Genomic DNA, 23,502 nt, shown 5'->3' on the forward strand with positions numbered 1-23,502 from the left:
AATATAAAAAGTGGTTTATATGACTAATATGACACATTTATATAAAGATATACTTCAGTGTATAATAATATAATATAATATAAAAACAAATAGTTCACCTCTTCTCAAAAAGCTGCATATTTTGAGGTACCATGCATATGGCATAAGTGTTGCGATATGAATGTGCTGAAAATTATTCATAGGGTTAGGGGTTTATTGAAATCCCTAACTATAAGAACTGTAGGAATATCGATGCTTGCCTTAACAAACAGTACTAAAAATGTATAGGCTTGGACTCCAGGAGCACGATCGAGAAAGGCTGCTTTATGATATGATTTTTTAATTGGATAGTCCTTCTCTCAAAATAACACATAATCCATTTAACAAAAACACAGCCAAGTGTTGTACAGCTTTAATTTCTAAGGAGAGAAAAAAAGTAAGGTAAGCATGCTTTCTTGTGTGTTCCGGTGCAGAACTCAAGGAAACACGCTAACTGTGCAATAAGCCACATGTGCTGTGTAGGTGCATGTGCATATCATCAGTATGGAGATAAGCGCTTGGGTAACCAGAAGGCAGTGATCCTGAACCATAACATCCCCTGGAATCCTCTGTCATTCTGCCATACATATGCTGAAACAAGATTGTGCAGCCGGGTATTCTGCTAATTCAAGTGGCAAAGGCTGCAATGCAGGTTAACATTCACTCTCTACACCACATATCTGTCACTTTGCCTGATTGTGAACAAGCCCTTTTATTCCAGAGAATCCTGCACTAATTAATACCCCCTCATTAAAACAGCTCCTCTTTTGTATTTCATTGAGTTGACAATGTTGGGAAACTGCCTTCCTCAATGAAAGCCCCGTACAAGGCCTCTTTTATTAGACTGCAGTAAATTGCTGAACCTTTAAACTGGCAGGGATGTGGAGCTATAGAGAACTGCAGGAAACTGATGATACAGACGTGCCATGGGGGTCTTAGAATGTAGCCGCCAGGAGGGGATAGCTATTTACTGTCCCAAATCCTAAAAGAGAAAGACGACAAAACCTGAAAGACTGAAATGTTTTTCCTACGTCGTTTTATGACTTATTAGTACCAGACCGAATCTGTGGACGGTTTTACCAATTTGTTTTTTTTTTTTGGCGAAAAATCTACAGAATGTATTTAAAGCAACTGTATGTAGTTTTGTGTATTTTTACGACTTTAGAGCCCCCTACAGTTAAGACTGTGTAATTGCATTTGTTGCTGCCGTAAAGCAATCCGCCCTTTTCGCAGAATTTCGTTCCCAGTAACGACGCTTTTAATGGGAGTGTGGGAAAGAAACAGAAGCCATTTAACTTAAGTCACCATCAGAATGATTTTGATTCTTATATTTCAAGGTTAAAAAATATCTTACATACTATCGATTTAAACATGGTAAATAATATATCCGTGGTAGCTGAAGACAAATAAATTAGCTAAAATATTTCATAAACATGTGAAGGGTGAGTAACATGTAGAGCTTTTGGTTGAGTTCTCATTGGACAGATATGTGATATTTTACACTAATAAATGATTAGGTAACACTTTACTTAAAGCCTTTATGTATAATGCATTATAAAAATAGTTTTAATGCATTAATTATAATGCACCTTATAATGCATTGTGCAATCTCGTGAATAATTGTAACCACAGTTAATACATTATAACACTTATATATTCATTGTTACACTATGCATTTTAAATTCGGATATAATTGTTTACGACAAGATATAATGTATCATAACGCACATTATGAAGAATTATAATGCATTATACCCTGTAATAACTCTTTATAATACATTTTACATAAAGGCTTTAAGTGTTACCTATTATTCTTACATGCTTTTACAGATGTGCATAAATTTAGTGGCAAATCTGCTTAACTTTCAGTAATGATAACCACTTCCACAATAACCTTACTAATTTTTAAGGCAGTTGCAATACACTATAACAGTCTGAAAGGCAGAGCTGCCATCTAGTGGCCTGTAGCCTGGGTGTATGTTGGTTCCCTATTGTTGGTTCCCAAGTCACTTACATTGATTGTAACATTTCTCATTTGAATTTAAATAAAACGATTCTGTCATGAAGTAGCTCTGCTTCAGAAGTTGAAGCATCCAATCAGAAAAAAAAAAAAAAACATAAAATAAAGACACAAGGTCATGATACGGACATTAACATTTTATTGTGAGAAACATGAATATTATTCATTCCATCCAGAGCTCTTAAGTCACAGTCTCCCATGATCCTTACTGAACTATCATCTGCTCAACTTACATTTTACAAATGACATCTACAACATCTTTTTACCCTAATACAGAAAACACTCATCCTCACACTGAATGTTAGATCATTTTTATACTTTGTAGCATGTTCAAATTCAAGTTTAGGTTTGTTTTCCCTGCCACATATAATGTGGACTTTAAGGCAGAGCTTCACAAAGAATTATCTTTCGCCCAATCACATCTCAGCCACAGGGATAAGACAGAAACGAGGAAGGTTTAACAAGAGCACATGATTGTCTGCATATGGAGCAACATAATGGTAATGCAGGCCACCAGCACCACACCTCCAATGTATAATTCAATTATTATTTACCATTTTAATCTCCTGTTACCAAATTCATAGTGAGGTTTAGACTTTAAACATCTACACTAACAGATTTGCAAAATATCTATTTAAAGGTCAGACTGTAAAACTTTTTTAATGCTTTGGAGGGAATTTTCAGTAACAATGAAATCATTGGCAAAGATGAATGCACATAAACATGTTTTAAAGGGAAGAATCATAAATAGAATCTACATACAAAACATTGAGAGACATTTCATCAGAATTCACATCATTATCCTAACTGCTTTGATCCTATAAACCCTGCACTTCAACCACTGTAATGCACTTATGTACCACAAATGTACTGTAAACACTATTTCTACAAACCTTTTGATCATGCTACTATACGCATTATATACCTTTGTGATGTCATGCATGTTACCATGACTTCACTGCAAACAATAATCACACATAAACTCGCTTCTGTTGTGTTTACTCAGCTTTCCAATTAACAAGTGATTTGAAGAATCATCTAAACCTCTGATACTTCAACGCATTGCAGAAAAAAGCTGATTTCCATAATACAAGACTTTCTTGATTGTTTTTCACCTTAGCAAAGCCACATATTCAGTCTGTGACCTATACCCTTATATTTTATTATCTATACATGATTCATGTCAACTTATCACCTTACTGCCTTATATGTTCACACTTCCCCATTAAATGACTGTACTGTACTGTCAGGTGAGCTCTTGCCCTTTTCCTTCAAAGGTCATATGCATGCTATAAGATATGTGTGATATGACTTGACTTTATTGCAATATTGAAACCAATAAAGCAGCTAATACATTTTTAAAGAGGGTTACAAAAGAAATTATGATCATAAATATGACGGTAGAAGACAAGAACGTTCACATGCATTTTCTCTATTCCTGATTAGTAACAAACTCAAAATCTTTCTCACCATTCAAGCTGCCATGTAGTTCTCCAACCTTTCTCGAGTTAATAAGGCCCAAAGAGCTCCCATGTCTATCTGTGGTTACACCCTGCAGTGTTTCCTCTTGGGAGGTTCATTATTCACTACACAAACACAAAGGCCAGCCAAACTCCAGCACTGTGCTTTACTGTTCATATGATCTCTGGCATCCAACTGGAACACATTTTCATGTTTCTGGACACATCTAAAGGCATTTAAATGCAATTCAAGATAAAGGTATATATATGGATTCCCTGGGTATTTCTCCAGGGTTGCTGGTGGCAGGGAAAAAAGGAAGGCTTTGAAACAATTTTGGCACTTTTCTCACGGTCTAGCATTTACTGACTGATATTATTACAGCATACAAAAAAATTAAGGCAGCATGAAATGATCCCTGACAGACACCCATCTCAGGTTCTATGCAGTAGTTAATTATGAAAAGAAATCGTTGTGCTTTTCGAAAGTGTTAGAAGGGGCCTCAGGGCTCTATTTGAGCAGCTTTAATGATATTGCTTGAGCAAAAAGTAATTGATCATTTTTTAATTTTATTGTGGATTTATATTAATAACGGGCTGGATTTAAGTAATGATGGCTCACCTGCACAATATGCACTTAAACTGACTATTGCTGTTGTCACATTTATGTCAAATGCACTAATATTCACTTATATGAATTGGAATCTTTTCATCATTCATTTAAGAAGACTTCACTTCAACATCAAGCTAGATTGTCAAACTGGAATCTTCCCATTTGATAAAATTACAGAAAATCCCTTTCTCATTAATGTTCTGATGCATGTAAGCAATTTTCCTTGACTAACATTAGACCTACACAGTATTCACATAATAATAAAAAAAATCACTGTTTCATAAACAACATAGATCTAAAAGATCTCTTGCTCACCATCTGCAAAATTTCTTTCAAATGTCATCACCATTAATGTGAGAGAGAGAGAGAGATATGAGTGTATAAACACAATTTCTTTACAATGCTCAGATAAAGATTTTAAGTAAATAGCCCAGATCTGGAATGACCAAAGTGCCCTTTTCCTACAATAGCACTCCTAAAACATTCCCAACAAAAAGAAAACAAAATGTGAATAAAAATAATAACTATTGGCCACAATGCCATCTAATCCACAAAAAAGGATGTTTTCTTAAAGTTTAAACTTCCTTTTAAAATCTAAATCTAGAAAACCAGCCTGTTCTTTCCTCACATTGTCTTGTACACTTATCATATTAGAGCTCACTGCCCTGGAAGTGAATGTGATATTTCTAGACTGCAGGACAGAGAAAACTGACTTTATGGCATTCGTTGGATGGTAGAAAGAAAAACAATCAACCAGGATGACTGAAAAAACCATCAGGCGATATTCATGAAGTAAATGAGAACACACTTACGAAGAATTGCTCGTGTCAGAAAGCTCTGTAGAACTATTAAAGACTCCACATCATGCAATCACACACAGACGGACTGGAAAACACAATGACACCAGGAACACTATACCTATCACAACTGGAAAAGCCTTTAAATAATGTTACGATTTTAAAATCACTCATCATTATTGTACAGATAGTAAATCCATTCAAACAGCAGATACAATTGACTTGAATGTGTCTGTAGAAAGCATTTTAGCTTTAAGCCTTTCTGAAACACATTTGTGTTACTGTATCTTTGATAGTAAAGTGAGTTTTAGAACAGCATTATTTATCAATGCGTCAGGGCAGTTCAGCTTAATGAAGATACAGAGTAGATTACTTGCTTCTGAATCTTCACATATGTGTGCTATGAAGGTATGAGTTACGTTGCTTTGCACAACATACCACACATTTTAACACTTGAGTATTTCCCAAAGAAGTCCACTTGAAATATTTTTGATGAGTTTTCAGACCCAATTTATACTTAAACTAATATTATACTTTGGAATTCAAGTTCAAAATTCTAAAACGATAGTATTATGTTCAATAAACATATCCAGAGAGGTTTTGGATGAGACAGATTGTGGCTTTTGTGTTGAGACATGGAGTCTCATTCCAGTCAACCCTGAATAAGCAAACATAAAATAAAAGTCGCTTAAGAATGATCTATAGCATAAGGCTACCCGCTCTGTCGTCTTTGTGCTCTCTCTGCCGATTTCCATCTTCAGTTTAAATGCGGTTAAACAGCTTTCATGGTCAAGTTGAACATAAATGTTAACCACGCCACAGTGCATGCAGGCCTGTGCATTTTGCCAGTAGTTTATAAATATGTGCATAATTACTGGAAATACCTACATACCTTCACTAAAACTAACAACGGGAAAAAAGAACGGAAGAGAACAGGCCACATAAACTACACATTTTTGGAATCGTAGACATTTAAAAAGCATGTAAACCTAGTCTCTGAAGTGATCTGTTGTTTAGAAGGCAGTGTAAACCAAAGCAGTGCATCAACCCCACTGCAATAAAAAAAAAATTTAATAATCAAAATGACAAAGTATGAAAGCATACGTATTGAATGTCTAGCAACCAGCTATCACGTGGTAAATATAATTGTCTTATTATGGTGTGATCATTTAGAAAAAAAAGGAAGTAGGAAGCAGGCACTAAAACTCAAACAATGAAATACAAAAACAATAAATAGATAAGTCTTTCTATTGCATTGTCGTGTACATACAGTGTAACTAGTGTAGTCTAATTAAAAGAAGAATAAACTCTTATGAGTTTCTATAAATGAATGTGTCAAAATGACTCACAAGTTATCGGTCTGAATCAATTTAATGAATCTTTCTCAGAATGAACCTCTGTCTGAATTGTTATCGAATGAACATCAGGCTGACTTACTGAACTGCAAGTTATCATTACTTTCAATTAGGGCTGCACGATAAATCGCATGCGATATTTAACGCTTTCAGAGTTCTCACACTTTTGGAACAATAAATTTACATGGCTTTGAGCCATTTATGGTTGCTGGATAAGAATATTTTTCATATCAATTTTATAGAGATGACACAAAAAAATGCTTTATTGCAAATAAATGCTATAATGATATTATTAGGTGAAGAGAATATCTAGAAAAATTCACATTCACTATTGCAATTCCATTTTGCTCACCTGTCCCTTGCCGGGATTCTCTTTTGGGATCAATAAGGATACAACCTTGCCATACTTCTGACATTCTTCTTTCATATCTTCTATTATATCTAAGAAAGCCAAGAAATAAATGTCACTTTGGGACCTACTAATTAAAGAAACCATAGTGAAAATATATTTATTATAAAGAAAACAAAGACGAAAACTCACCTTCATACTCATCCTCATTATACAGGTGGTTGTCGTCTATTACGTTTAGTAGTCTCAAGACAGGTGTAGGCAGAAGAACCAAATCTTCAATATGAGGTGCTAAAACCCAAAGCAGTTCCTCACTCACAAAGTGTTAACACCAAACACTGGGCAACGTAGCAATGCTTTAGATGCGGATTCATACAAACCAAAGGGAATGCTGAAGAAAGGGTTGATTAATGCTGCCTCAGCTGTGCTTCTCAGTTTAGGGTCATTGTGAAGCATACTGGGAATGTAAAGACACATATTACTTATTTTAGTCATATTTAAAGAACACACTGGTACACTGCTTAGATTACGTTCTACCTTTTGATCAGATCCCTTAAATGAAAAACAGGGATAGCCGGGTAAACCACAGCATTGCTTGAAAAGATATGGTCTACTATTGCAGAACTGTTATCCTGTAGAGACACAACACAATGCTGTCTTACCAAGCATAAGAGGTCAAAATAACATGAGCAACAGTAGACTCAAGAGAAAATTGACACAAATTCAAGATTTACATTTGACAGAACATTAAAGATTTAAGGTCATATTCAAGGTAGAGTACTGCTTCACAGCTGCTTGGGTATCAGCTGACCTTCCATTCCTGAGACTTCACAGTTTCCTTCAGTTTGATTCCTGAGAACATCTCTAGAAGAATGATTCCCAGACTCCACAGGTCCACAGCAGTTGTGCAGCCAGAGTCGCTCTCCAGACCTGCCTGGGCCAGTGAGTTCTGCAGCTCGGCTTCAGGTGCCCGGTATCCATCTGTCTGGATGTACTTCACATCCTGTAAGAAACAGACAAGAACCCTTAGGCTCACTGCCAACCTATTTCTAAATACTGAGGCACATTAATACTACACTACCATTTAAAAGTTTGAGGTCAGCATATTATAATGATTTATATAGGATTCATATATAATCGCCACATTAATGGTTTATAAGGATCACAAGACACTGAAAAGTGGAGTAATAAAAAGGCTGAAGATTCAAAAAAGTTGATTTTATACAGACCCCACATTTTTTGAACGGTAGTGTATGTGAATAAATTCAGACAGCAAATGATCAGGTATCTCAGGCAAACCATACCAACTCCTCACCTGGTGTTCCTCTTTAAAGCTAAGGCCGAAGTCAATGAGCTTAAAGCACTCGTCATCGGCGCTCCAGAGAATGTTGCGGGGCTTGAGGTCAGCATGTACGTAACCTTCTCTGTGCAGGAAGCTAAGGGCCTCCAAAACGTCACGGGCACAGTGCTGAATCAACCACATGGAATGCCCCTGATTACTCACCCTGGCCAGCAATTCTGACACACTCACATCCAAAAGCTCCAACAACAGGCAATGAGTGGCCACACCAAATGGGTTGTGATTGGTGAACATTCCATACAGCGTCACTAGAGAGGAAATACCAACGTTTGCGTTATAATGCTGGAATAGCATTTGGATCTCCAGGACTCATGATCGCTATGGCAAATTGTGTAGAAAGTATATTTGAAATAACACAAATGGAACCAGGCAATTAAACTTTAAGATGTATAGCTGTAATCTTTATCTAGATTACAGCTCTGTGTGAATGAAGAGAGTAAAAATTGAAAAAGTGCACTACTAATTTCGGTCACGGTGTAGAAAGGACCCAAATAATGATAGTCCAGAATTTTTTGAAGTTGTTTTTGTGTCATGCAATAGTTGACAAAAATGAACTGAACATCAATTCAACAGATATTATGACTTTTTGTGCATGATTTTAATACCAATAAAATGACAGAGTTGTTTAAATCAGTGGTTCTCAACTTTTCTGACTCCATTTGTCCCCACATCTAAGCTGATATGTACCTTTGATACTAATGTTGTAAATAAACTCAACTATATTATGTCAGTTTTATGTCATACACTTCTATTTTTATAACATTTTAATTGAGATTATGCTAATATAACTAAATAATTTTAAGACATATTGGGGCCCTCCGGAAAGTCTGCAGAGTGGTCCCTGGCTGAGAACCACTGGTTTAATTTTGTATTTGTTAGCTTGTCTTGATCCCTGTGTGTTTTACCGATATTTTTATATCCCTGAATCTTCTCCAGCACAGAGCTTTCCTTGAGGAACCCGTAATTTCCGCCCTGCGCGTCCACCTGGAACTCCTTGACTGCAGAGCTCGCCCGGCCGGAGTTCACCCGGTACACGGAGGCCGAGACGCCCTGGCCCAAACGAGCCTGCACGTTCCAGATCTTTCCGTAAATCTCAAATACCACCGGGCTTGTCTTCTGATCCACGGCGTCTGGTGTCACCGCCATCGCCGGTGTGCTGACATTTGGACTGGACATTTTTGCATTGGAGCCAGAACTACAAGCCATGAGTAATATCAGTAATAATCGGAGTTAAATACTATCAGGTTTATAATAAGTAGTGTTTGCTCCATTAGTTGCCTTTTAAGAAACTTTTTTTCTAAACTGAAGTAGAGATTTTCTGCATGCCAAAGTTTACAGCTAACTACCAACTGCTGACGAACATGGATTCAAATGCCATATTTTAAAACAAACGCCCAAATTGGTGCGAAGTGCGGCACCATAGTCGGATCTTAAAGATCCGAAAAGCCGAGATGGCGCCTCAAAGATACAGCGGATGCGTAAAACCCAATTTTGGACCGAGTTGACAAATTCCTGCCACTGTTTTGGTGGCCATGATACCGGAAATGACGACATGGTCCTTCTCTCGATTTTTTTTGGCGGATTGGCAAACCAACGTTGACGACATGGTTCTTCTTCTTCTTCTTTTTGTTCAATGGCCGTTCACTCCTTAGGAGTATTACCGCCACCTACTGTATATCTTGCGCACATGAGTGATGAATCTGTACTGAAGAAAAAATAAAAAATAAATAAATAAATAAATAAATAAATAAATAAATAAATAAATAAATAAATAAATAAATAAATAAATAAATAAATAAATAAATAAATAAATAAATAAATAAATAAATAAATAAATAAATAAATAAATAAATAAATAAATAAATAAATAAATACGACATGGTTCTTCTTCTTCTTCTTTTTGTTCAATGGCCGTTCACTCCTTAGGAGTATTACCGCCACCTACTGTATATCTTGCGCACATGAGTGATGAATCTGTACTGAAGAAAAAATAAAAAATAAAAAAAATAAAAAATAAATAAATAAATAAATAAATAAATAAAATATTTGTGTAATGCCCCACCCACCCCAGAGGATCAGAGCCCAAGCTTCAGCTGGCGCTGCGTGTTCAGCTCCTCCAGCTTCCACACTGTGCTCCTCAACCTCCGAGATGGGCAAGAAGCATCATGATCCTCATCCTCAAACACTAGACGACATGGTTATTCAAAGTCGTGTTTTTTACATTCAAGCAAATTAAGTATATTTTAATCTGCAAATTCTATATTAAAAATGTACAATATGCTCATCCCATATCTAATCTATTTTTAATACTCTATTAAATTAAATTAATGGAAATTAGGAGAAGCACATGTATTAAAACTCCAACAAGAAAAACGTAGGTTAATTCACCCCAGATACTGTTTGAAAAGGCTAAAAAAAAAAAAAAGAAAAAAATGTATTTTTCCGTTGCTCTTTTATTTCTTGGTGAGCAAGTCCCGCGCTTGACCTGATCCCTGTTTCACTGTTGGCTACGACTATATGAATGACAGCTCGCCTGTCTATTCACGGACTGCATAGAGGCAGTTAGACCCGCCCATTCGTCCGAGAAGGTGGAGCTTGCTGGAAAATGGGTGTGGAAAAGAAGCGCTTGTCCTGCCACGTCAATCTCAGACGGATGTCGGAGGAGGATCCTGGGCAGTAAAGGCGGTGCTCTCACGAGATGTTAGCCGTGTCTTTTAGTCTTACTGAAGTGAGAGGGAAATACTAAGTGGTCAGCAGTTGCTCGAAAGGTAAGAATGTTATGATGTTGTTAAATTTATCATCAGAAAACATTTCGCTGTACTGTTGTCAAGTCTGGGGTTCAGGCGACAGTTCCGCCACGCAACTCTTGTCAAAGACAGTTTTACCAGTCTGTCGATTTGAGTTTGAGATTTGAGGGCAAATGTGGGCTAGATATGGGTAATTCTTACGGGCTTTTACATCTAAAGACAATATGTTTCTTTTTTTATGAATGGCTATGATAAACATTGATACCTTGTTGTCAATACACCAGGTGTTTTAATTCATTAATGTTGAACAAGTAACATTTAGGCACAAGATGTATCGTATAAGAATTTATGCAGCAGGTGTGATCTTTAATCAGGAATGGGGGGGAAGTGTCAGATTTTTAGCAAACTTGATTACTGTCCAGTAGGCTTTCAACTGATCAGAAATGGTCTATGTTGTCTTCCAGCCAGTCAAAAATTATATTGATCTTTGAGGAGAGGTAAAGATCACACCTGACCTTATATTTAGCCAACCTCGTGTTTATTCGACTGAGCACGTACACAGAGTAGTTATCAATTTATGGGTTATCAATTTATGGGTGGGGATAAGACAGTTAGATCTGTTTGTGAGACTCTTAGATAATCAGTGTCACTTTGCTTCCGCCTCTGTTCCATCACTGACTGATCCAGATCTAAAGGAAAGACCATGGACACCAGCAAACTGGCTGAGAGACTCGCTGAAGCCGGGCAGTCTCATGTTCTCCAATATTGGGACCAGCTAAGCCCTGAGGAACAAGCTGAAATGAGTGTTGATTTGGAGAGCCTAAACTTCATGGAGATCAATAACTTCTTTAAAACTGCCATGAAGACGTCTGGGCAGAACTCACAGGAGAAGGTGGACACCAGAATGGAGCCGGTGCCCCGAGAAGTTTTGGGAAGCGTAACACGCGATCGTGAACGTCTCAAAGAATGGGAAGAAGAGGGTGAGTTCAGATATTTTAATGTTTCACAGCACTGCTGGTCCATCTCGCGCATTATTCTGCGTTAAGTGCCATCCCAAGCTGGAGTTTAGCTGGTCAGCCAGTTGGTTTCAGAGTCTGACCAAGCGGACAGGCAGAGGAATTTATATAAAAGGCTGTTTTAAACAACTACAAAAGCTTACCAGATTATGTTTAGTTTAATATTATAACCTAAATGTGATATAGTAATTATTTTAAGTCTTTGTTAAGCAGAAAAAAAATGTTGCTAAGAAATATTGCACAACAAAACATAATGAGTGATGCAATGTCTTCTCCACCCAAATGCACCCCAGAGAACCATTCTTAGACAAATCATGACCTCCAAGACAAAAGAAATCAACAGCTTAGGATTTCTGCCCAGAGTCTGTCTAAAAAGGCACTTGGTTATTGAAATAACAATAGGTTTCAAATTTGAATAAACATTGTTTTGTCCCAGTACTCCATTTTTGGGGGAGGATGCTTCAAAACGGAATGAAAACATCTGGTTCTGGTTAGATTTGACGTAATTGCTTTGCTGACGTCATGTTGAGCTCATTCAGCATCACATCATCTTTAATCAGACCACATTACTATGATACCCAGTGACTTTTATGTGTCATCTTTGTTCAGTTCATTTTTTAAAATTAATTTAATTCAAGTTTTTTTTGAATAATTAATTTTTAAATTGCACAAAAGTCATATTTTAGCATATTCAAGGCTGTGTGTGGGTGATGTAACATCTAGCATAACAGTAATTTATGTTAGATAAACCAGGCCTCATAAAAGTCGATGATAATCGCCCTTGTTATCTGCAAATAATTAAACACAAACTGTTGCTTAAGAATCCAGACATTTTATACCAACAGCATCCGTCTCTTTTCTCGCCATAGTTGATTTTTATTTGTACATTAATGTAGCATGTTTCACTTTAAGGACTCATGTAATGGGAGCAATGACCTATGTTTGTTTTTTCCTTGAATTGTATGACATAGTATTAACACCTGTTTGCTAAAGTGACATATCCTCCCATCATTCCACACAGGCCTACGCTGTATATCAGAGAACAAAGTGGCGGTTCTTCTATTGGCTGGAGGGCAAGGGACACGGCTGGGTGTATCATATCCAAAAGGCATGTATGACGTATACCTCCCCTCTCACAAAACCCTCTTTCAGATCCAGGCGGAACGCATCAGAAGACTGGAACAGCTCGCTGAAAAACGGCACTCAAGGAAGTGCTGTATTCCATGGTAAGATGAGCATTAAGCACAATTCAAATGTATTCTGTTACAGTGCACTTACATTTGAAGCCATAGACAACCATTTCCAAATTCCCAAGGAAGTAGTTTGTCAATGATTGTTCAATCTAATTACTTGGATTACCAGACTTGTTTTGATCTTAAGGAAGTTTCTCCCCATTTACCATAATGCAAGTGACCTCCTCGCTATGAATGTCATTACATGGTTTAGTCAGTGTGAAATCAGGTTGACATAACCAGCATGTCGTCCTGAGGAACTAGGTCAGACCTCAAGAGAAAAAGAATTTTAGAGCCAATCTCTGCCCAGCAGAATTGACCTTTGACGCATGACACATGATGCCCTAATGATCAGCTCTAATCATAGCTCATTATTTAAAGACCGATAATAACTGTATCCATGTATGATCGCCATAGTCATATGACAATATACTTTAAAGAACACCATAATTTTACCATCATTTTAGCATCCAGAAAAAACATGCTAATACCATCATTTTTAAAAGTAATTTACCACAGATATGTTTTTTTTTAGAAAAAAAATAATGCATTAAGTTGAACAAAAGTGACAGTAGAAACTTATTTACAAAATTCTATTTCAAATAAATGCTGTTCTTTTGAACTTTATGAAAGCATCCTGAAAAATGATGCATCATGGTTTCCACCAAAGTTGTATTAAGCAGCATAACTGTTTTCAGCTGTGATAATGTTAAGAAATTATTATTATCGAGCACCATATCAGCATATTAGAATGATTTCTGATCATGTGACACATAAGACTGGAGTAATGGCTGTTGGAAATTCAGATCACAGGAGTAAATGACATTTTAAAATATTAAAATAGATCAAATAAATGCAGCCTTGGTGAGCAAGACTCCTTTCAAAAACAATAGACTTACACTTTAAGCTAAGATTCTGTCAAGAGATTGGTCTTGCAATGACATGATCAATGTTTTGATTCATCAGGTACATTATGACAAGTGGCAGAACAATGGACATGACCAAAGATTTTTTCATGCAACACAAATACTTCGGCCTGAAGGAAGAGAATGTGTTTTTCTTTCAGCAAGGCATGCTTCCCGCTGTGGACTTTAATGGGAAAATTATTCTAGAGGGCAAAGGCAAACTGTCCATGGCACCAGGTAAGTTTTTAGAGCAAGGTTAGTATCTCTAGTTGTGTAGACAACTTTAAGCAACTTCACATATGAGGTATGCCTATAAATAATGCATGTTGCTGAACGAAACATCAAAGCCTCTTCAAGTAATCTGAACCACAGACCTTATTTTAGTCAAAAAACACTTTTCTCAAACCCATTAAAAATATCCCAAAGAAACTCCAGGTTAATTAGCCTTACAGTTAACTTGCTAAGATTCATAATTAGAAATACTCAAGTGAATATTCATAACTTGTATATTTTCTGTGAATCTTCATATTCAGATGGAAACGGGGGCCTGTACAGAGCTCTGGGGACACAGAATATTGTGAAGGACATGGAGACGAGAGGAATCTCCTACATCCACGTCTACTGTGTAGACAACATTCTTGTGAAAGTGGCCGACCCTGTTTTCATTGGCTTCTGTACACTGAAAAGAGCCGATTGTGGTGCAAAGGTCAGTACTTAACATACCCAGCCCTACCCTTGCAGGTATTTCCTCTTCTATACATAATGCAAAACGCTTTATGCAAATATAGTTCTATTAAAGGGGTCCTATTATGCTCTCTTACAAAGTCTTGATTTTGTTTTGGGGATGTACAGGCTCTCATACTAGGTTGTTCGAAAAACACATTATTTTTCACATATTTTACATTATTACAACACCTCTCTCCCCAGTCTGGCATGAACGGCTCATAATAATAATAATAATAATAATAATAATATTGAATTCAGATCAGAAGTGCTTTGTCACATATTTAAAACAAAGCCTATTTTGTTAGTCCACTAGATGGAGCAGCTGCCCAGGAAAAAAAACAAAACAACAGTATATGCAGGAATTTACACTTATGGGGGTTATGCGCAACAGACTTCCATATTCTGTAAAACAGGTCTCGTCAAGTGTTTTGCATATACTTAGTTAAATATGGGGCTGTTTTACTCGATATGCCTTCAAAGTAGATACCGAAGATGATCATTCATAAATGTGGATTGATATATAAAAGTTTTTTCTTTTTTTTTTCTTTTCACTAACATTTAGATATTAAAATTGTTCATAAATCCACAAGCTTAGTGGTGTATCATCAGTATCATCATTAAGCTTGTGCACCTTATCTAAACAAATTTAATTTGTATGTATATGTATTTGTGGTCGATTCCCTGGCTCGGCAATTTTCTTGTGATGTATTTTATATATATATATATATATATATTTATTTATTTATTTATATTTAATAATAATAATAATAATAATAATAATATTGAATTCAGATCAGAAGTGCTTTGTCACATATTTAAAACAAAGCCTATTTTGTTAGTCCACTAGATGGAGCAGCTGCCCAGGAAAAAAAACAAAACAACAGTATATGCAGGAATTTACACTTATGGGGGTTATGCGCAACAGACTTCCATATTCTGTAAAACAGGTCTCGTCAAGTGTTTTGCATATACTTAGTTAAATATGGGGCTGTTTTACTCGATATGCCTTCAAAGTAGATACCGAAGATGATCATTCATAAATGTGGATTGATATATAAAAGTTTTTTCTTTTTTTTTTCTTTTCACTAACATTTAGATATTAAAATTCAATAAAACGGCAACAATAAAAACAACTAGCTAGTTTAACCGATTACCTTAAAAGTCCATAGATATCGTCATTATTTAATACAGCTTTTACCAATTTCTCCAACAAGCGGATGCGATGAGACCTTTTTCTGGGTTTGGTCAGGTGACTTTCGACATATACCCCATTCAAACATGTTTTGTGTCTTTTTTTTTTTTTTTTTTTTTTTTTTTAAGAAATTACATTACATTTTATTTAGCAAGGACACATTAAATTGATCAAAAGTGACAGTAATGACATAATGTTACAAAAGATTCCTGTATGAAATAAATGCTGTTCTTTTGAACTTTCTATTCATCAAAGAATCCTGGAAAAAAAAAAATCACAGTTTCCACAAGAACTCAGCACAAACTGATTTTAACATTGATAATAATAAGGAATGTTTCTTGGGCACCAAATCACTAGAGACTGAAATGGCTGATGAAAATTCAACATTTTCCTACTGCAGGAATAAATTACTTTTTAAAATGCATTAAAATAGTTGTCAATTGTAATAGTATTTCACAATATTACTGTTTTTTTTTTTTGATCAAATAAATATATATATAAAAAAAAACAGACCACAAACTTTTTTTTTTAACTTTTTGATAATTGTTAACATTTTTGTTTAATGATGTTTACTTTAGAAATGTTTTGATGGTACCCTGTGCTTAGCCGCACATCCTACAGCAATTAATTGTTGTTTCTTATAGTGTAAATTCAAGTAACTAACTTGTTCACATGTGCTTTTGCAGTCTGCGTACACAACAAGAAGTGGAAAAATACTTTTACAAGGAACAGTGGTTATTCTGGACATTTTAAATGGTCTCCAGTCAGGAGCTAAATTGCCTTTAAAACTCTTATATAACCAGCCTGGTGATGCAGGATACCAATTAATTTAGCCATTATTCTCAGTATATCCTCAGTTTTTGACGTATTATAGTGGTTATTATGATGCTATGGAAAGCAAATTACTAGGTTGAACCTGCTCTCATACATTCCTGTTTGCATTATCAGGAATGAAGATGTTCGTAACAATGCAGATATCCAATGCAAAATGCTAAAAATGTATCTGTGACTATTATTATGAAATGATGCACAGTAGGTGTGTTCCTGTGGATTAACCATTTACACAAGAGTGAAACTCATCATGTTTTTCTTGTGTGACCGCCGGTTAGTGATGTAATGACAATAGTATTTCATGAAATCTGGAAGTGCTTGTTTTGTTATGTCTGGACAAATATTTCCGACTTGTCTAATTTTTGACATAAGTGTTCTGCTTTGATTCTGATTCTTTCTCTCTGTTCTTTCTAAATGGGATTTTTTTTTTTTTTTAAGTGAGGGCTTGTTTTTCTAATTCACAGTGTGAACAAAAAGCATCCTTTAAGCGTCCTCTCAAACTGAATCGTTAGCAAACAAAATGTGATTCTTGAAAGTGTTTGCATGTGACATTTGGTTCAGACATAAATACTCAACAGCCGGTTTTGAATACTGAGCTCTCTGAAGCTGCTAGCAATTAAACAGTTCCTGCGTGACAGGAGGACGATGGTAAGAATATTTGGACCCACCCACCTCTCATAATTTCTGAAGCATGCACTTAAAGTGACTTCAGCTCGATGCCTCCCCCCAGTGCTAACCCGTCATCAACCGAGAAGTTTGTAATTTGTTACTCAGATGAATGGAAAGGGTTTTCTGCTTTTGCCTCTGCTGTAATTTAGCACAGACCTCAGGCAAACACAGAACACAGGAGTGTGTGGCCTATTCAAACACAGCAGCTAGTTTAGTACTTGCACTGAAATGACATTTCAGTATTGATAGATTTGTCTTTTCAAGCTAAATTCCTTTAAATGTTAAAAAGACTTCTTTAACAAGTGGTTTTAGTCTTGGGTTTAGTACTTGATGTACTTGAAAATTGTTATCAGTTGACGTGATACAATTTTTATGACATCTGATAAACTCAACACAAACTAAATCAAATTAAATCATTAACAAGAGTTTACAGGGTTTGTTACAGTAAATAGTTTTTTTAAGCTATTGTGTAATGCTAACTGATTTAACTACCGTCATATATAGGGCTAGGAAAAAAATATAGGGTTTATACTGTATTCATATTACAACCATAAACGATAAGTGTCAAAAAAAGTACATCACAATAAATGAGCTAAGAAGTGTATTTAAACATCAAACATCAAAACTAGCTTTCAAAGGTTTGTGATCGGTGAGTAATTAAAAAAAAAAAAAATTCTTACACTCACTAAGGCTGATTTAAATTTATAATAAATGCAGTAAAAACAGTAACATTTGGAAATATTATTGCATTAAAAACAAAACAAATGTTTTATACATTTTAAAATGTAATTTATTCCTGTGATGGCAAAGCTATATTTTCAGCAGCCATTACTCCAGTCTTCAGTGTCACATGATTCTTCAGAAATAAATCTAATATACTGATTTGGTGCTCAAAAAAAACATTTGATATTATTATCACAGTTGAAAAAGGTTGTGCTGCTTAATATTTTTGTGAAAACTGTTTTTGTTTTTTCTCCATGATTCTTTGATTTAATAGAAAGTGCTTTTAGATTACATTCAGATTATATTTAACAGTAATGTAATTATTGTTATTAATAAAGTGATATCAGTACTACAGATTTTACAGTGAGCACTAGATGATCTAAATAGAAATGATAAAAAAATAAAAAGAGGTAAATGACCTAAGTGAATCTGCATGGTATTGCCTGTGCAGGAAAGTTTTGAATACATTAATACTGACAAAAATGAAATGCATTAATGTTGTGCTGTTTCCAAACATTCATCTACTGATTCTGATTGGCAGGTTGTGGAGAAGACCAATCCAACAGAGGCAGTGGGCGTGGTCTGTAAGGTGGATGGTCGTTATCAAGTAGTGGAGTACAGCGAGATTACCTTGGCAACAGCAGAGAAGCGAAGCACTGATGGACGACTTGTGTTCAATGCTGGCAACATAGCTAATCACTTCTTCACCCTCACATTCCTCAAAGAGATCGTGAGGTTAGTCAGTCTTCAGAGAGTGCTTCATGCATTGTATGAGTCAGCTGTTAATGTCACAGTAGTTTTCAATTCATATTTTAAATTTATGTAGGTTAATTTGATTACTCATCTCTGAATCACAGCTTTAGGAGCTGTTTAATGATATTTTGTCGCAAGGCAATGATCTCCGTTACATATTAAACAGTACAGCTATTTCTATGAGCTGTTTCCAATGAGGTTTGCCATCTTGTAAATACTAGACAGGATGGAGCTGACTTTAATGTGCGCTGAGAATGAGGTAAAGTCAGAAGAGGAACATCTGCAGTTTTTGAGTGTCTGGTATTTTAAACACGGATGACTTTGCCAGACGTGTTCTCTTATTGTCATTTTTATGAAATTTTAACTGAAAGAACATGCTTCACTTTTGTTCACTGTCTGTTACTGTCTGCCTGTCCATCGCTCTGTCTTTATACCTCTATATCTTACTTTTAGGACTCACGAGCCACAGTTGCAACACCATGTGGCACAGAAGAAAATTCCCTATGTGAACACACAAGGACAGCTAATCAAACCTGACAAACCCAATGGAATTAAGATGGAAAAATTTGTCTTCGACATATTCCAGTTTGCCAAGTTAGTGTCCGGACTTTTTTCCGTTCCTGTTTTTAGTATGTGTGCTATTGGCAGGAAGGGTCCTCATTTACACCTGTTTCATAGGTGTTTTAGGTATTTTACAGGTTTTATACAATATGCACAGTGTGTAGACAGTACAGTGTACTCATGTCATTCTAAAATTCCTCTGAAAAATGAAAAAAGGGTCTCAAAATGTCATAGATTTGAATGACACCCTTGCTAATCCTAAGGCTAATCATATACAAAACAAGAATATAATTCATAACATCTTTTCTGTATGCTGAATAGTTTAAAATGATATTGAGTGTACTGGATTAAAGGGACAGTTCACCCAAAAATGAAAATTCTGTCATTAATTACTCACCCTCATGTCGTTCCAAACCTGTAAGACCTTCGTTCATCTTCAGAACACAAATTAAGATATTTTTGATGAAATCCGAGAGCTTTCTGACCCTCCCATAGACAGCAACGCAACTGACACGTTCAAGGCCTATAAAGGTAGCAAGGACATTATTAAAATAGTCCATGTGACATAAGTGGTTCAACCTTAAGCTACCTTGTATGAAGCTATGTTGACTGACACAGAAGAGAAGAAATTGTTGAATAAAGTCATTATTTTGGTTTTCTTTGCACACAAAAAGTATTCTCATAGCTTCCTAAAATTAAGATTGAACCACTGATGTCACATGGACCATTTTAACAATGTCCTTACTACGTTTCGTTGCTGTTTATGCAGGGTCAGAAAGCTCTTGGATTTCATCAAAAAATCTTAATTTGTTTTCTGAAGATGAACAAATGTCTTACGGGTTTGGAATGACATAAGTAGTGACAGAGTTTTCATTTTTGGGTGAGCTGTCCCTTTAAAATTGTCAAAATCAAATCAAAATATCAAACACTTCCAGGTTTTTTTTTTTTTTTTTTTTTTTGTGGATACAAATTAAACTATTATTGGAAAATCTAAATATCTTATACTCTCCAGTTTTTTGTTTTTGTTTCAAACTTTGCTTCAGGCTTGTTCAATTAGTTATAACTTATTGAAACATTGTTTGTGTATGGCAGAACATTTGTGGTATATGAAGTTCTGAGAGAAGACGAGTTTTCTCCATTGAAAAATGCAGACAGTCAAGATGGGAAGGACAACCCTACTACAGCCCGTCAGGCCCTCATGTCCCTGCATCACCGCTGGATCTTAAATGCCGGAGGACATTTCGTTGATGAGAATGGAACCCCTATACCTGCTATACCCAGGTGAGACATGCACACCAAAATGAAAATTCTGTCATTAATTATTCACCCTGGTGCTTTCCCAAAACTGTATGCTATTATTTTTTTCCATGAAACACAAAATGAGAATTTCTAAAGAATCATCACACAGCTCTTTATTTTATGTTTTAAATAGATCTTTTATTTATTTGTTTGTTTATTTATTTGGTCATCTTAACAGCAATCATGTCATGTATTGAAAATTCTCATTTTGTGTTCTACTGCAAAAATAATACCATACAGGTGTGGAGCAACATAAAGGTGAGTAAATGATAACATAATTTTCATTTCCAGCTCTTTAAACCCAAATTTCCTTCCCACCTGTGTTCAGTTTCACTCCCCTTTATCTTTAGCTATAGTGTAACCACACTATATTTCCTGTGTAACATTTCTAGACATGGACCAGCAGGGACAGTCACACCTGAAGTCAGCCAGAAGTAACTATTCTCACAGTCGTATGTAGTGCATGGTGATGGGGCTTCGCTCTTAGTAGATTCCGTGTAGCTGTTAGAGCTCAGTGGGAGAAGGTGTCCAATCCCAGATGGCCGTGGGAAAGGTTGGCGTCTTTAAATTGGCTCTGACCCAAACAGCAGCTACTAACGGGCAGAATAATATGCATGCTGGGAAATGGGCATCAGGCATGCTGAATGGAACAAGGCTGCTCATCATTATAACAGATAATCTGGTTTAGGTCCTTATAATCAAGTTTTCCTCAACTGCAAAGTTACAGAACTTTGTATTATGAATATTTAAATGTATTCAAAATGTTTGCATTGTGCATACATTGATTGTGGTGATCTAAATTGCATCTAATGGGTGAATCATTTGTAATTAATTTATTTATCATTAATTTATTTTGATTACTGAAGCAAAAATATCTCTTTTTTTTAATTTGTTAGTTTAAACTTAAGTTTTATTTTGACTTGATTTGACCTCTAAAATTATTTAATATCGTATATGACATGATTAATGCTTGATCTGGCAATGCCATACATATAAAAATCTATAACTTTTTTTGGTGCCGCAGCCTGAAGGATGGAACAGACCTGCCAATCAAATGTGAGATCTCTCCTCTCGTGTCTTATGGTGGAGAGGTAAGAATCACAAAGGCCTATTTTAATTTGAATATCAATCCCAGAGTATTTTTATTTAATATATTGTTTAGGTGCAAGAAGAAAATAAAACATTTTAGGCTTCATACTCTACTTGCTAGTTCCTGTTTCAAAAAATGAATAGCCTGTCTTGTTTCCAAGGGGTTGGAGCATCTTGTGAATGGAAAAGCTTTCCAGCCCACTCTAGTCATCGATGAGAACGGCGTCCACGAGCTTGTGAAGAACGGCCTGTGAACCTCGAGCCATGAAGGCTCTTTATCTCTTCATCTTCATCTTCATCTTCATCTCACTTCCTGCCAGGGTGGAGGAAACCGTGAAATTCTTGTGCAATAAAATGAACGAAGGGTGCCAGAAGGCTAATCACAATCAAATCACTTTAGAATCTATTTATTTTGCGAAGACTTTTTTATATTAAGGTGCAGTGCTTTTTTTCTATAACTAGAACTTATGAGTTCAGCCATTTAATTTATATATAGATGTATCAAATGATACACAGTGCATGAATGGTCACTGCTAAGATTTTAGGCATTTCTGCTTTATCTGTTCCACTCTCTAAAAATGTAGATACATGTAAAACAAAGTTTGGTCTTCTCTATGGATGTCTGTTTTTGACGAGAAAAAGTGAGTGGGAATGTGACATTGCATCAGACTTTCCAGCACAGGGTTTATGGGAGAGGTTCTGATTGGTTGGAATCAGTTGCTGCCAATGACAGTGTGCACTTTGAGACACCTTCTCTCTTTTACAGTCTACCTAATTCACTTTTCTGATTAGCCTTTGTCTGCACCATCTATGTTTGTTTGTGCACATCCATGTATAAAATAATTTATCATGACGAATGATTCATTGTTTGTTTACCTTAATTTCTGTATGCTTTTCTCAGTTACCATTTATAGGAATGTCTTGACTTACATTTGCACAAGATGCATGGAAATTGGAAAATTACATTACATATAATTTGACATTTGAGAAAATTGCTGCAATTTTCGCATTCACATTAAAGCAGAGACAAATGCTTCCTGGTTTCAAGCATGTGATTACTATAAACAGACGTATTTGGAAATCTTTTTTTAAGCGTGGTATTTTTTGTCTTCCTTTTGGATATGTTGAAAATATCTTCTCGGAATTCTTGGATTTGTGTTGCCTTCAATTGGCAATGAAAGTATCAGTTCCTGCCACTTAATTTGGTTCTCCAGGAATTCTGAGATGTTTTGTACCCTAATACAAAAAAAAAAAAAAACCTGAATAGAGAAATGTTTTTAAACATTTTGAAGTGTATCTGTTTACACTAATCGCATGGTTGAATCTGGACAGTGTTTGTCTCGTTGCTATAGTGAAAAAAATTAATAGCAATATGCCTTGACCTACTGTAGGCCCATGCATCAATCTCAATCCCTGAATAAACAAAGCTCAGAAATTAGAGAATAATTTCTTGGAAAATGAATGTGCAGTGTTGCAATCATGAGGATACATTTAATGGAAGGCCTCTAAGATTTAAAACTAGGTTGCCTGCACAGATGTTCATTGTTCAAGATCAAATATAGACAATCCACAGTCTGGGTCTCTTTTTATCCTGTCACTTTTCTGTACTTGAGGAAGGTACATAAACCCAGGCAGATGGTTAGTGCAAATAATGTACTGTTGGTGGTTTTGGATAATGACAAGTGACTCAGGCCATTCTTTAGGCTTTTAATTTTGGGAAACTGTTTTGATTTTTAGTGGTAATTGATTTAGTGGTAAGCAGTGTACAGATTTGTGTAGATCAGTGGAGA

General features: G+C 35.8%; 2 protein-coding genes across 4 annotated transcripts; one reads left to right on the forward strand and one right to left on the reverse strand.

Annotated features, from left to right (window-relative positions):
- Positions 1–6,612: 6,612 nt before the first annotated feature.
- LOC107724129 (serine/threonine-protein kinase Kist-like) lies at positions 6,613–9,500 on the reverse strand (the record flags this gene model as incomplete). Its single annotated transcript, XM_016532930.1, has 7 exons — positions 8,875–9,500; positions 7,925–8,217; positions 7,421–7,612; positions 7,147–7,241; positions 6,990–7,066; positions 6,802–6,900; positions 6,613–6,701 (listed from the first exon to the last, which is right to left on the reverse strand). Coding segments are annotated over exons 1-7 (1,146 nt in total), but the record flags the coding sequence as incomplete, so codon positions are not given.
- A 1,100-nt stretch (positions 9,501–10,600) lies between these two features.
- uap1 (UDP-N-acetylglucosamine pyrophosphorylase 1) lies at positions 10,601–22,565 on the forward strand. 3 transcript variants are annotated; one of them, XM_016532946.1, is made up of 11 exons: positions 10,601–10,746; positions 11,404–11,696; positions 12,754–12,958; positions 13,931–14,106; positions 14,403–14,575; positions 18,552–18,745; positions 19,217–19,357; positions 20,417–20,605; positions 21,016–21,057; positions 21,648–21,714; positions 21,874–22,565. In XM_016532946.1, the coding sequence occupies exons 2-11, from the start codon at positions 11,420–11,422 to the stop codon at positions 21,964–21,966; spliced, it is 1,557 nt and encodes a 518-aa protein (XP_016388432.1). In that variant the 5' UTR covers positions 10,601–10,746; positions 11,404–11,419; the 3' UTR covers positions 21,967–22,565. The 3 variants fall into 3 exon arrangements, with proteins under 3 accessions (XP_016388432.1, XP_016388431.1, XP_016388433.1); XM_016532945.1 differs by having other exon boundaries at positions 10,601–10,737; XM_016532947.1 differs by lacking the exon at positions 21,016–21,057 and having other exon boundaries at positions 10,601–10,737.
- Positions 22,566–23,502: the final 937 nt, after the last annotated feature.

Source organism: Sinocyclocheilus rhinocerous, unplaced genomic scaffold (assembly GCF_001515625.1).
Source record: "Sinocyclocheilus rhinocerous isolate Xijiao unplaced genomic scaffold, SAMN03320098_v1.1 scaffold935, whole genome shotgun sequence".
In the NCBI taxonomy this organism is placed as follows: Eukaryota; Metazoa; Chordata; class Actinopteri; order Cypriniformes; family Cyprinidae; genus Sinocyclocheilus; species Sinocyclocheilus rhinocerous.